Source organism: Saccopteryx bilineata, chromosome 3 (assembly GCF_036850765.1).
Source record: "Saccopteryx bilineata isolate mSacBil1 chromosome 3, mSacBil1_pri_phased_curated, whole genome shotgun sequence".
Taxonomy (NCBI): Eukaryota; Metazoa; Chordata; class Mammalia; order Chiroptera; family Emballonuridae; genus Saccopteryx; species Saccopteryx bilineata.
The window spans coordinates 256202499-256216720 of NC_089492.1; the positions used below are offsets into that span (position 1 = coordinate 256202499).

At 41.1% G+C, this 14222-nt stretch overlaps 1 protein-coding gene across 9 annotated transcripts in view; it reads right to left on the reverse strand.

Moving 5' to 3' along the window:
• The window catches only part of MAST2 (microtubule associated serine/threonine kinase 2), a 214924-nt gene that overhangs the window by 49575 nt on the left and 151127 nt on the right, over positions 1–14222 (reverse strand). For all 9 annotated transcript variants that reach the window (XM_066269315.1, XM_066269313.1, XM_066269317.1 and 6 more), the window contains one exon: positions 3551–3642. In XM_066269315.1, coding sequence (XP_066125412.1) covers positions 3551–3642 — 92 coding nt within the window. The remainder of the gene's footprint in view (positions 1–3550; positions 3643–14222) is intronic.

Sequence of the window (14222 nt, forward strand, 5' to 3'; positions counted from 1 at the left end):
AGTGAAATAAACCAATCTAGCCCTGGCCGGTTGGCTCAGCGGTAGAGCGTCGGCCTAGCGTGCGGAGGACCCAGGTTCGATTCCCGGCCAGGGCACACAGGAGAAGCGCCCATTTGCTTCTCCACCCCTCCGCCGCGCTTTCCCTCTCTGTCTCTCTCTTCCCCTTCCGCAGCCAAGGCTCCATTGGAGCAAAGATGGCCCGGGCGCTGGGGATGGCTCTGTGGCCTCTGCCCCAGGCGCTAGAGTGGCTCTGGTCGCAACATGGCAATGCCCAGGATGGGCAGAGCATCGCCCCCTGGTGGGCAGAGCGTCACCCCTGGTGGGCGTGCCGGGTGGATCCCGGTCGGGCGCATGCGGGAGTCTGTCTGTCTTTCCCTGTTTCCAGCTTCAGAAAAAAAAAAAAAAGAAATAAACCAATCTGAAAAAGGCTACACATTGTATGATTCCAACTACTATATGACATTCTGGAAAAGGCACAACTATCGAGACAGTGAAAAGATTAGTGGATGGCCGGGGTTGGGCAAAGGAGGGAGGAACAGGTAGAGCACAGAGAACATTTAGGGCAGTGAAACTATCTGTATAATAATACAATGGTAGATATATATTATATATACATAATTATGCATTTGTCAAAATCCATAAAATATACAAAACCACCAACAGTGAACACTAACGTACACTGTGGATAATGATGTCAATGTAGGTTCTTCGATTATAACAAATATGCCACTCTGGTGCAAGATAGAGCAACAATAATTGTGCATTATGAGAATAGACTATATGGGAACTCTCTGTACTTTCTGCTCAATTTTGCTGTAAACCTAAAACTACTCTCAAAAGCCAAGTATAAATTAAAAAAATAATTCAATGAACTAGGCGGATTCCATTCCAAAATGGCTAAATGCCTCCTGAACTGACCTTAATATATTTGTAAGCTACTTATATATAGTGAATATTTAGTATTGAACTGAACTGTATGAAACAAATGGACCTAATTTCAAGTCAACAGGTCTCATATTATTCAACAGATTCCAGACTTTAAAGTGATGTTAAAGAGGCTCTGACTATCCTGTGGACCCAAATATCAGAATGCATAAAATTTAAGGCTTTAATGTGATGTGAAGTTTAATCCGAATGGAACAAGCAGTGCTGCCCTTCTCCTCAGCTGGGTAAGTATAGAGTCTACAGCCATGAACTGGGCTTTTAAGTCAACCTTTCCTCCCTGGATATGAGGTCCACCTAGATTTTCTGCAATGATTTGAGGAGAGATAATAATGAGATAAACATTTATGATGATAATAACTAAGCATGTTACAGATACTCAAAGCTAGAGTTTACAGGCTGAAATGGCCTGATGATGTTCTCAATCAAAGTCACTTGAGTAGGGAAGATTTCATCCTAAACTCTAACTGCCAGGAATCTAAATGGAGAGATAATCACCTCTGAGAGGAGCAGCCAGTAGTTAGGTACTGTCCAGTACTCACATTACATTAGTTGGGAAACCACGTACAAGGTCTGGATGTGCTAAATTTACTTCTATATGATGAAAGGGCCAGGTCAGCTCTATATGCTGAGTTTTTACAAAGTTTTAGGGTAAAGTGTGCTATCTGAGCTAATGCATAACCCAGTCAATGAAAGTACCTAAACACAATGAGATCTTTGCTTTAAAGGTCGAGTATGTCTTTGATTCCCTGGGTCACCCTCTGCTCTTGGTGATGTCTCCTAATGTAAGAATTAGTTGCAGAGTTTAACTGATCCTTGGAAAAGGGCCATGAGCACACTGAATAGCTGGATTTGGGCCCAGTAAAGTGCGACCCTCAATTTCAGAATCATCAGATTCTCAAGGTGCTCAAACAACTACTCCACATGCAACCTTACTTTCTCCCTCCAAAGACACAGTAACTGAGCAAAGAGAGAAACCCAAGTGGAACACACCTGTCTTATTCAGCTTCATGCTGACTGTTTCACTGCTTTGGTATTCTTTTATTGTCCAAAGACAGACAAGGTCCATCGCTTATCAAACCCAGACAACAAGCTCTGAATGGCTTCCTATGGTTTCAAGCCTGCTCCATTTCCATTACCCCTAGAGCTCTGGAACTTCCACCGCAAATAATGTAGCAATGAACAGTATTGTAGTGCAGCAACCCTTTCAACAAAGCTGAGTCACCTCATCTGGCTACTTGGGGACACAAGAATACATGTCTAGAGCAAAATACATGGTTAACTGAAATACGGTATTCTGCTTCATAATTTTTATACATTCCTCACCCAGAGGCAGCAGTCCTTAGACTGTCTTAAGGGCCCTATATGGAGCCGAGTCTGAATGCATGAGATCATTTGCTTCAATTCCAGTATGTGAAATCAATGTCAGCATGGAACAAATATTTCTCTCACTTTTGTTGACTCCTGTTCTAAAAGAGGGAAAGCTATCAGAAGTCTCATAAGGCAGAAAATCATTACTGTGAGCTTTTCCCCCCCAATTACTGTGAACTTTAATTCTTGGGCATGGTAGGACAAAATGTTAATGATCTCTTATCACATGGCCCCAGATAACTGGAGCTATAACACACCCTTAACACATTAGAACATAGGCTATGGCCCAGGATACATACCTGGCCCAAAGATAAGCACAAGACCAAAAGAAATGTGGACAGCTCAAGGAAAAAAAAACAAAAACTAAGTCAAAGTCAAAAACAGACTGACAGCCTGACCAGGCGGTGGCGCAGTGGATAGAGCGTCGGACTGAGATGCGGAAAGACCCAGGTTCGAGACCCCGAGGTCGCCAGCTTGAGCAAAAGCTCACCAGCTTGGACCCAGGGTCTCTGGCTTGAGCAGGGGGTTACTTGGTCTGCTGAAGGCCCATGGTCAAGGCACATATGAGAAAGCAATCAATGAACAACTAAGGTGTCGCAACACGCAACAAAAAACTGATGATTGATGCTTCTCATCTCTCTCCATTCCTGTCTGTCTGTCCCTGTCTATCCGTCTCTCTGACTCTCTCTCTGTCTCTGTAAAAAAAATAAAAATAAAAATAAAAACAAAACAAAAAACAGACTGACACATTCTTCCATAGAAGTGTCCTCATTTGCCCTAGCTGAGTGACTCAGTGGATAAAGCGTGTCCTGGTGTGCTGAGGTCATGGATTCGATTCCCAGTCAGGGGACATACAAGAAGCAATCAATAGTATACAACTAAAATGGAACAACTAAGAAAACAGCAAGTTTATGCTTCTTTTTCCTTCTCCCCTTCCTCTCCCTCTCTCTCCCCCCTAAATCAATGGAAAAATTTTAAAAAAGGAATTTAGGAAAAAAGGAAGGAGGGAGGGAGGGAGGAAGGAAGAAAGGGAAGAAGGAAGAAATGGAGGAAGGTAGGGAGGATGGTAGAGGGAGGGAGGGAGGGGGAGAGAAAGAAAGAGGAAGAAAGCATGTTTATGAGCTCTGTATAAGGGGTCATTTTTCAGTCAGCAAAATGAGGTGATGATGCACAAAGTAAGAAATAGAAAAAAATTAAGCATCTTTCATTTTACTTTTCTTAACCTTCAAGCACTCACCTGTGTGACCATGGAGTGGTGAGTGTGGTCGCGGTAGTGTAGGTGATGTGCTAGAGGTCACAATCAAACTCTTGCGGTTACTTGTTCGACAACTGCAATGAAAACACAAATGTTAGTTATAATAGGGCCACACCATGGGCACACAGACCTTGAATGACTACTGAGGAACAAAAGAAACCTACTTCTTTGGTTGGAAGACACCATTCCATGGACTGAGCAGTATACTGTTTTAAACTGGGTTAGCAATTTCTTTTTGTACCAGTGAGATTTCATAATTCAACTATGTTCCACCTTAGAATAACCTTTGTCACTGTTTTAACATTTACTTTGTACTGTCATTACCATTTTAGCTTTTGCTTCCCAAGCAAATGCAAGGAGCTCCCTAAAGGTAACAATCATTTCTTAAGTGGCATCTAATGAAGAATAAACACTGTAAATTTGATTCTGAACAAAAATCTCAAGTCATAAATATTATCATCTCATAGAAATTAATGTTCTAGCCACGAAAACTAAAGTATTAACTTAACTTATAAAATTAGTTTTTAAAATTAAGTAATATTCTCATCTCATTAGAAATTTCAAAACAGGCCTGTGTCCTTCTATAAAGTCGATTTTCCATTACATGTTAATGGCTGAAACTTTTTCATGTGGCTGGAGAAAACCAGATCATGAGAGAAAGCCATTTCCTACTACACCTGCTACTGAAAAGTGTATACATTTACTTGAAAGCCAACCCATCTTTTAAAGGCATCAGGGAAGTTTGTCATTTATAGTCATCCAAAAAATATTTACTGAAATCTACTATGCATCAGGCACTGTTCTAAGTGCAGAAGGTAAAGAGTAAGGAAGAAGAGAAAGTCTTTATCCTCAAACCGGAGTGAATAGTAATATAACGAAAGATAGAGAAAGAGAATGTTCAAGAAATAGCAAAGAAGTCAAGTGGATGGCAGAAGGATAGAATGATAGGAAAAGAAGTAGGTTATAGAAGCTATGAGGGTAGGCTGCAACCAGACTCCCTGTAGGGCTGGCAGACTCTCATAAAGAGCTATTGGAAATGTGATGAGAAACCACTGGAAGGATTGAGATCAATCTCAAGATTGAGATTATAATGAAAAATACCTTTCTCCAAGAAACCATTACAACTAATCTAATCATATGCAGCCCTCCTTACCGCAGTCACCATCAAATGTTCAAAACTTCCATTCTTTAAGTAAACAGTCTCCCTCTATACCTTGATCTTCAAAAAAAGCTTACACTGTGCCTCCCTGAACTCAGTCTGTTATCAGCAAACTTCTTATTTAAATTTTAGCCCTAACTGAAACCTTGCTGTTGCCCAGGACACCACAGTCCTGGTGATATCCATACCTTTTAAACCCAGCTTTCCATCTATTTTGCAACAGCACTTGGGTAAAGATGATTTGAAAAAATCCCAAATCACAGTAGCTGGTGTCTCTTTATGATGATAAATGTCAGTGGATCTGACTAGTACTCTTTCCCCAAATCTTACTGTCATCTGCTGACTTTACTTTTTATGCAACGAGGATAAACACACACACATGCACACAGAGAAAAAGGTATTATATATTTATACTACGAAAATCTATTAGCTTAAATCTACATTCATATTCTCTCTCCCATCTGTAATAGCAGAAGGCAAGACCATGCTCCTATCAAAGTCAGCTCCCCTGACTCCTCTATTCAAGAAGTCTGCACCTGCAGTGCCCTCTCTCCCCTATGCCATGAATCTCCACTTTCTACTGGATCATTCTCATCATCCTGAAAGTATGCTGTCATTTCTGCAGGTTAAAAAACAAACAACTTTCAGCCCTGGCTGGCTAGCTCAGTGGTATAGCACTGGCCCAGCGTGTGGAAGTCCCAGGTTTGATTCCTGGCCAGGGCACACAGGAGAAGCTCCCATCTGCTTCTCCATTATTCCTCCTTTCCTTCCCCCTCTACTTTCTCTCTGTCTCTCTCTTCCTCTTCCACAGCCAAGGCTCCATTGGAGCAGTGTTGGCCCAGGCACTGAGGATGGCTCCATGGCCTCCACCTCAGGCACTAGAACGGCTCTGGTTGCAATGGAGCAATGCCCTAGATGGGCAGATCATCGCCCCCTGGTGGGCAAGCCAGATGGATCCCGGTCGGGTACATGTGGGAATCTGTCTCTCTGCCTCCCTGCTTCTCACTTCAGAAAAAATACAAAAATAAATAAATAAACAAAAACTTCCATAGACTTCTCCCAACTTGCCCATTTCTTTGCTATCCTGTTTAGGATAAATTCCATGTAGAGATTCTGCACTTGTCATTGTCACATCTTCATTTTCTATTCTCTCTAGCTCACTCAAGACAGTCATCCCCAGCTTGCCTTGAAACCCTGCTTTCAAGGTCATCATTGACAACCATCAATTCTCAATCCTCATCTTACATAACCTCTCAACATCATTTGCGTTTTAACTACCTTTCTTAAAAAGAACTGGGATATAATTTACAATAAAAATATATAGATCTTAAGTGTTTTGTTCAATGAACCTTTATAATTGTATACATCCACATAACAACATACCAGACAAGAGACAGAATAATTCCACTACCCCAGAAAGTTCCCATGTGTCCTTTCCTGTCAATCCCCTGTCCCCCAACCGCTTCCTTCTATCACCATATATTAATTTTGTTTAGCTGGATTTCCTATAAGTAGAATTATGCATTATGCATTTCCTGTGTATTTGGCTTCTTTCATTCAATCTAATACCTGTGTAACTTTTTGTTTTATTTATTTATTTTTTGTATTTTTCTGAAGCTGGAAACGGGGAGAGACAGTCAGACAGACTCCCGCATGCGCCCGACCAGGATCCACCCGGCACGCCCACCAGGGGGCGACGCTCTGCCCACCAGGGGGCGATGCTCTGCCCCTCCGGGGCATCGCTCTGTTCCGACCAGAGCCACTCCAGCGCCTGAGGTAGAGGCCACAGAGCCATCCCCAACGCCTGGGCCATCTTTGCTCCAATGGAGCCTTGGCTGCGGGAGGGGAAGAGAGAGACAGAGAGGAAGGAGAGGGGAAGGGGTGGAGAAGCAGATGGGCGCTCCTCCTGTGTGCCCTGGCCGGGAATCGAACCCGGGACTTCTGCAGGCCAGGCCGACGCTCTACCACTGAGCCAACCAGCCAGGGCCTAACTTTTTTTTTTAATTGATTGATTTTAGAGAGAGAGAGGAAGGGGGGAGAGAGAGTGAGAAACACTGATTTGTTGTTCCACTTATTTATGCATTAATTGGCTAATTATTGTATGTGCCCTGACTGGAAATTGAACTGCAGCCTTAGAATATAAGGACAATGCTCTAACCAACGCTAGCTACCTGGATAGTGCTCTGTAACTTTAATTTTTTTTTGACAGAAGCAGAGAGAGAGTCAAAGAGAGGGACAGAGAGGGACAAACAGGAAAAGAGAGAGATAAGAAGCATCAATTCTTCATTGTAACTCCTTAGTTGTTCAGTGATTGCTTTCTCATATGTGCTTTGAGGGGGTGGGGGGCTATAGCAGAGCAGTGACCCCTTGCTCAAGCCAGTGACCTTGGGCTCAAGCCAGCGACCATGGGGTCATTCTATGATCCCATGCTCAAGCCAGTGACCCCTCACTCAAGCTGGATGAGCCTGCACTCAAGCCGGCAACCTCAGGGTTTCGAACCTGGGTCCTTTGAGTCCCAGTCCAACACTCTAACCACTGCGCCACCTGATCAGGCTCTATAAAATTCATCTTGAGATACTTTTTTATTGAGTTACTAGAACATAATAATTTTCCTCCTATCCCACTAGCTGCTCATTTTTCATTCTCCTTTGCTAGTTCCTTCTCTTCCTGACCTTAAACCATTTAGTACTCCAAGGCTCAGATCTGAAATATCTTTTCTTCTCTCCTTATACTCAATCCCTAAATGTTTTTTTTTTCTGTTTCATAGCTTTCTGTCTATGATGCTGACAATACCCAGCTTATTACTAATTCTGTGCTCTCTCTAGACTGTGACACTCAAATATCCAAATCTCTACTGACATCTCCAAATGCCTATCTAAAAGGCATCTCAAACTTATCATTTCCAAAATAGAGCTCTTGAATTTCCCTCTTAAAACTGCTGCTCCTCCCTAAGTTGTATCTATCTCATTATAATGCAGCACCAGTCATCCAGAGGCTCTGCAAGAAACTATGAGTCATTGTTGATTCTTCTGTTTTCTTCACACCAACATCCAAAGCAACCAGAAGTTCTGTGGATTATCTCTTTAAAATATATCTTGAGTCCAAACAATTCTCCTTCCTCCAGTTTAAGTCTATAAAAGATTTCTGAATGATCATCTTTCCCACTCTAGTTCTTCATGCCCACCCCTCCTGCCCCCACTAGTCTATTCTTCCCCATTAGCCAGTAATAGTTTTAAGACCATAGATAATATCGTGTAAGTCTTTCTTAAAAATCCCAAAGCTTCCCATTGTAGTTTGAATATAATTCAAACAAATTTTCATTCCAATTAATTCTACTGTAAAAAATACTTTTTCTTAGTAAAGATTCTTGGGTTTTATCTTTTTGGTTCTCTTAAAAAGAAAGATATTTCTGTTTAGCCTCTTGTTCTAAGAATAAACAAGATACAAATAAATAACTCTCAAAAAAATAACTCTAGGTCCTTCTGTTTTGAACATGAGTAATTTTATGGTATGTGTATATGAAACCATAATGACCCTAGCAAAGTTTATCCAGACCAAGGGAGTCCTGAGCAGGAAGAAAAGACTTCTGTACACTGGCTCATACTACTTCCCTCAACATGTATTTATATGCTTCCTCCTTACCAAATTCTACCCATTCTATAGGAAACATGAGCTCAAATGAGGTCTTGTGACTTCTCCTTTATTCTTTCAAGCAGGAAGATGTCTTTCCTTTCCTTAACCCCTTTAGCACTTGTGGTTTATACTACTCACAGTCTCTGTGTTAGTGTAGCACAGACACAGCAGAACAGGGCCTTGTAATTAGAAGATTAGAGTAATTAGAATTTGAGATCGGCTATTTGACCTTGAGCAAATCTCATAAATTCTAATGCTTTGGTGTTCTCAAATATACAAAGAAGATAATATAAACCTTATGTGTCATTCTAGACTCCTCTCTTTTACATATCAATTCATCATAAATCTTGTTGGCTTTAACATTAAAATACACCCAAAACCTGATTATTTCTTACTTCTCGTACCACTAACACCTTAGACCAAGCCACTATCATCTCTTATCTAGGACAGTTTCCTCACTGGTATTCCAGCTTCTATTCTTGTTACCCTATAATTTTTCTCAACAAGACACCTTTTAAAATATAAATCAGAAAAGACTATCACTTCCAACCATGATTGAGTAACAAGAAATAGATTTACCTTCTCATGTTATGTAACTAAGAACCTGGGAAGATAGCAAGGAAGTGAGGGAGGGAGGATGGAGAGAGGGAAGAAAGAGAGGGAGAGAGGGAGGAAAGAGAGAGGGAGAGAGGGAAAAAAGAGAGAGGGAGAAAGGAAGGAAAGAGAGAAGGAGGGAAGGAGAAAAGAGAGAGGGAGGAAGGGAAGAAAGAGAGAGGGAGGAAGGGAAGAAAGAGAAAGAGGGAAGGAGGGAGGGAGGGAAGGAGGAAGAGAAGGAAAAAGGAAGGAAGGGAGGGAAGGAAACAATTTTCAGGCACTGGACAACAAGCAATGCAGGACAGTGATCATTAAGAGAAGGGAAACAAACAAGGCAAATCCTAGGAGAGCTTGAATTTACTAAGAAGATTTTCCAGCAATAGCACAGGAAGAAGATGACCCACACAATTTTGCATTCTCCCTGAGTTGAGGCAAGTATCAAATAAAGGAGCAGGTGGAATACTCCTTGGCACTCATACAGGGTTGGGAATAGTTTGTGCTTCCACCAGCCAGAGGAGGAAAAATCTGATAATTCACAGGACAGTGGCAGAAAAGATCAGTCCCAAATGCTACTTTGGTCCCATCTAACAAAGCTAAAGCCAATCCTCAAAATGATGAAACCATTTCCAAGTAACCTAACTGTGTCCCAAACAAGGGAATATTGAGAATATTGAAAGAAATAAAATATATCCAGTATAAAAAAGGTCAAAATCACAGCGTTTTATAGTAATAAAAAATCACTAGGCACAGAAAAAAAGTAGAAAAATATGATGCATAGTAGGGGAGGGGATCAACAGACCCAAGGATGACACAGATGATAGAGTTAATAGCAGAGACCATTAAAATTGTTATTGTAGACCCTGGTCAGGTCACATGCAGGAGACAACCAATAGGAATGTGTAGGTAGTTAGAACAACAAATCTCTCTCTACCCCCTTAAAATACATAAATAAAATTTTAAATCATTATTATAATGATATTCTATATTTTCAATCAGATATAGGAAAGTATGATCATATTAAAGAGATTATGGACAATATTTAAAAAACCCCAAATAGACCTTTCTAGAGGTTAAGAGTTTCAGATAAAAATTAAACTGAATGGCATTACCAGAAGATGAGGTATTGCAGGAGAAAAGATTAATGAACCTGGACATAGCAAGAGAAATTATGTAAAATGCAAAAGAGAAAAAAGAATTTTTTTTTAAATGAATGAGCCACAGTGAGCTCTGAGACAATATCAAGCAGAGGAGATGTGTAATTAGAGTCCCTGAAAGGGAGGAAGGGAGAGACAGAAAAAATATTTAAAATAGCCTGACCTGTGGGAGCACAGTGTATAAAGCATTGACCTGGAATGCTGAGGTCTCCAGTTCAAAAAATATTTAAAGAAATAACTGTTGAAAATGTACAAATTTGATGATAATATGCTCACACATCCAAGAGTTTCAATGAACCCCATGCACAAGAAGCATGAAGAAAAGTATACTGAAGCACATCATAATAAAATTATTTAAAACCAGTATCAAAGAGAAAATCTTAAGAGCAGCCAGATTCCCAATGGAAAAAGATGCAAACCAGAAAGAAGACAGTGAGGAAATGTCTTAAGTACTAACCTAGAATTCAATACCAACCAGAAATATCTTTCAAAAAGGTCAAAATAAAGACTTTTTCAGACATACAAAAGCTGAAATAATTCCTGATCAGTAGACCTGCACTATAATAAATGTTAAAGGAAGCCCTTCATTCAGGCAGAGGAGACATGATGCCAGATGGAAATCTGGATCTAAGCAAAGGGGGGGGGGGGAGCACAAGACATGGTAAACATGTAAGTAAATATATATCACTTGTTTATTTTTAAATTTTTTAAAGGATAATAAACTTTAAAGAAAATATAATAATTTATTATAATAATATATATAGGTACACACTGGAGGACAGCCTTAGCACCAAGGCTAGGAGGGAAGAATGAAAGTATACTGTTATGAGGCCCTAACATTAAATATGAAGTAGGGCCCTGGCTGGTTGGCTCAGTGAATAGAAAGTCTGCCCAGCATGTGGATGTCACAGGTTCAATACTCAGTCGGGGCATACATGAGAAGCGACCATCTGCTTTTCTTCCTTTCTCTCTCCCTCTTCTGTCTCTCTTTCCCTCTCATAGCCAGTGGCTGGATTGGTTTGAGTGCCAACCCCAGGCACTGAGCCTCTCAGCAATGAGAATAGCTTCGTTGATTTGAGCTTTGGCCCCAGACAGGGATTGCTGGATGAATTCCATTTGAGGCACATGTGGGAGTCTGCCTCCCCTCTTTTCACTTAATAAATAAATAAATAAATGGCCCTGGATGGTGGCTCAGTGGCTAGAGCATTGCCCTGGCATATGGACAGCCCAGGTTCGAGTCCCAATCAGGGCACACAGGGGATGTGACCACCTGCTTCTCTCCCCTTCCCACTCCCCCTACTCTCCCTTTTCCCCTCCCACAGCCAGTGGCTCAATTGGTTCAAGCATGGCCCCGGATGCTGAGGATAGCTCAGTTGGTCTGAGCATATCAGCCTCAGGCACTAAAAATAGCTTGGTTGATTCAAGCATCAGCCCTAGATGGGATTGCTGGGTGGATCCCGGTTGGAGTGAATACAGGAGTCTGCCTTACTATCTCCCCTCCTCTCACCTAAGTAATAATAATAATAATAATAATAATAATGTGGTCTAATGTTACTTAAAGGTAAACTATGGGCTCTGGCCAGTTGGCTCAGTGGTAGAGTGTCAGCCCAGTGTGTGGATGCCCTGGGTTTGGTTCCCAGTCAGGGCACACAGCAGAAGTACCCATCTGCTTCTCCATCCCTCCCCCTCTCACTTCTCCCTCTCTCTCTCTCTCTTTTCCTCCTACAGCCATGCTCAATTGGAGTAAGTTGGCCCCAGGAGCTGAGGATGGCTCTATGTCCTCTGCCTCAGATGCTAAGAAGAGTTTGGTTGCTGAGCAATAAAGCAACACCCCAGATAGCAGAGCATTGCCCTGTAGAAGGCTTGCAGGGTAGATCCCTGCCTCCCTACCTTTCATTTATTTAATAAAATTAAAAAACATTTTTTTAAATACAGAGAGGCATGAAGAAACTTTTCGGAGTTATAAATGTGTTTGTTATCTTGGCTGTGCTAATGGCTTCACAGATGTATGCCTTTGGCAAACCCCATCAATTTATATGTTTTAAACATGTACATTCTATTCTATGTTATACTTCAGTCACACCTCAATAAAGCTGCCAAAAAAAATTTAATGTAATATCAAAGTCACTCTTCTGCTTAAAATTCTCCCTGTCTCACTGAGCGTAAAAGTCAATGTTCTTAGAACAGCCTCCAAGGCTTTACATGGTCTGGATGTCTACTATCTCTTTCCCTCTTAATCCACTTCAGCCACATGGGTCTCTACTTTTCTTAGAACAAGTCAAGTATGTCACTGCCTCAGGGCCTTTACAAATGACATTTCCTTTGCCTATGTTTCCCCCAGATAGCCTCAGGGCTTACTCCCTCACTTCCACCATGTCTTTGCTCAAGTATAATCTTCTCAACAAAATTTACCCTCATCATTCTATTTAAAATTGAAACTGCCTCTCAAACTCTTTTATCTCCCTTTCCCAATATATTTTTCTGTAGCACTTACCACTAACAGTATCTATTTTGCACACTCACTTTGTTTGTTGTCTCTCCATGAGAATGTAAGCTCTACCAGGCTTGTGCATGCTTTGTTTGCTGCTGTATTCCTCAATGCCTAACTTGTAAAAAAGATTAAAATAAAAGATGATACTTGTACACCTGGCACATGTAAGGTATATCAAACCATTATGTCTAAAGCCCTTGTGTATGGAAATAAAGATCTCTTGAAACTGCAGGGACAGAAAATTGATTCTAATTTCATTTGCCATGATCTTATTTAAAATTTAAAATAAAATTCAAAACACTGAAGATCATATGTCCAGGCCACATGTCGTTTTACGAAGGTACACATAATCTCACTTGGCAAATCAGCAACAGCTGCCACAGGAAAAAAAGGTCAGACACCCCGGTACAGATGCCATGACTCAGCTAAGAACTAGCTAATTTTCCCACTTCAACAGACTGGCCATTTCCCCAGAATCTTATAAGATAAAAGGTCTTATTCTTTCTTCCCATTAAGATGAAGGTATGTTTACAGAGTCAGGAACACTAACTCTCAACTGATGGAAGTTAACCTGGAAGCCTCCTGAGTTGACCCTCTGCTGTTTATTGTAAAGACTGAGTTAGACCAGACTGCTGCCCCAATATAGCAGTCTCTTCTTATCTGCAGGGCTGCCTTCCAGAATGCCCAGTGGATGCCTGAAACCACAGATTGTATTGAACCTTATATATACCATGTTTTTTCCTATACAGACAGACCTATGATAAAGTTTAACTTATAAATTAGGCACAGTAAAAGATTAACAATAACTAATAGTAAAATAATACAATTATAACAATATGCTATAATAAAAGGTCCACTTTCTTACAATATACTGTGAAAAAGCATCACTATTATGTAAAATAAGGGTCATCTGAACATAAACACTGAGATATCGTGACAGTCAATCCTAATAACTGACATGCGTACTAAGTGACTAACAGGCAGGTAATGTACACAGTGGGGATACAATGGACAAAGGGATGATTCACGTCCAGGGCAGGATGGAGCCGGACATTGTGAGATTTCATCACATTACTCAAAAAGGTGCATAATTTAAAATGTATGAATTGTTTCTTTCTAGAATTTTCCATGTAATGTTTCTGGACCATGGCTGACTGGGTAACTGAAACTGCAGAAAGCAAAACTGCAGATAAGGGCAGACTACTGTACCACCCCAGTCACTTGGTCACTCAGAGCAAGGGCTGGCATTTCATTTTCTTACATCTTAACATGGTCACCTCAGTGGATAGTGGGAACAAGAACTAAAGCACACTGTGCCATATCTGTTATACTATTGAACTGTGGCCGTATTTGGAGAGTTCCCAGCCTTCAAAATCCTTCCCCTCATTAACTAGGAGGTAGGTACTCAGAAAATCTGAACCGTTCAAGAGGCTGCTATAAATTTACATGAGAAGTCAGCTTCCCAGACTGAAGCCACACAGGGTATGGAGTAGGATGCATGGCTGCAGACCGCAGAAGCCTCTCCAAACTCCCAAACCCAGGAGTCCAGCTGCTTCTAAGAACTTGAGCACTTGGTAATTGCCTAGCACTTGGCTACTTCCTTTCAGAATTTAGAATGAGGAA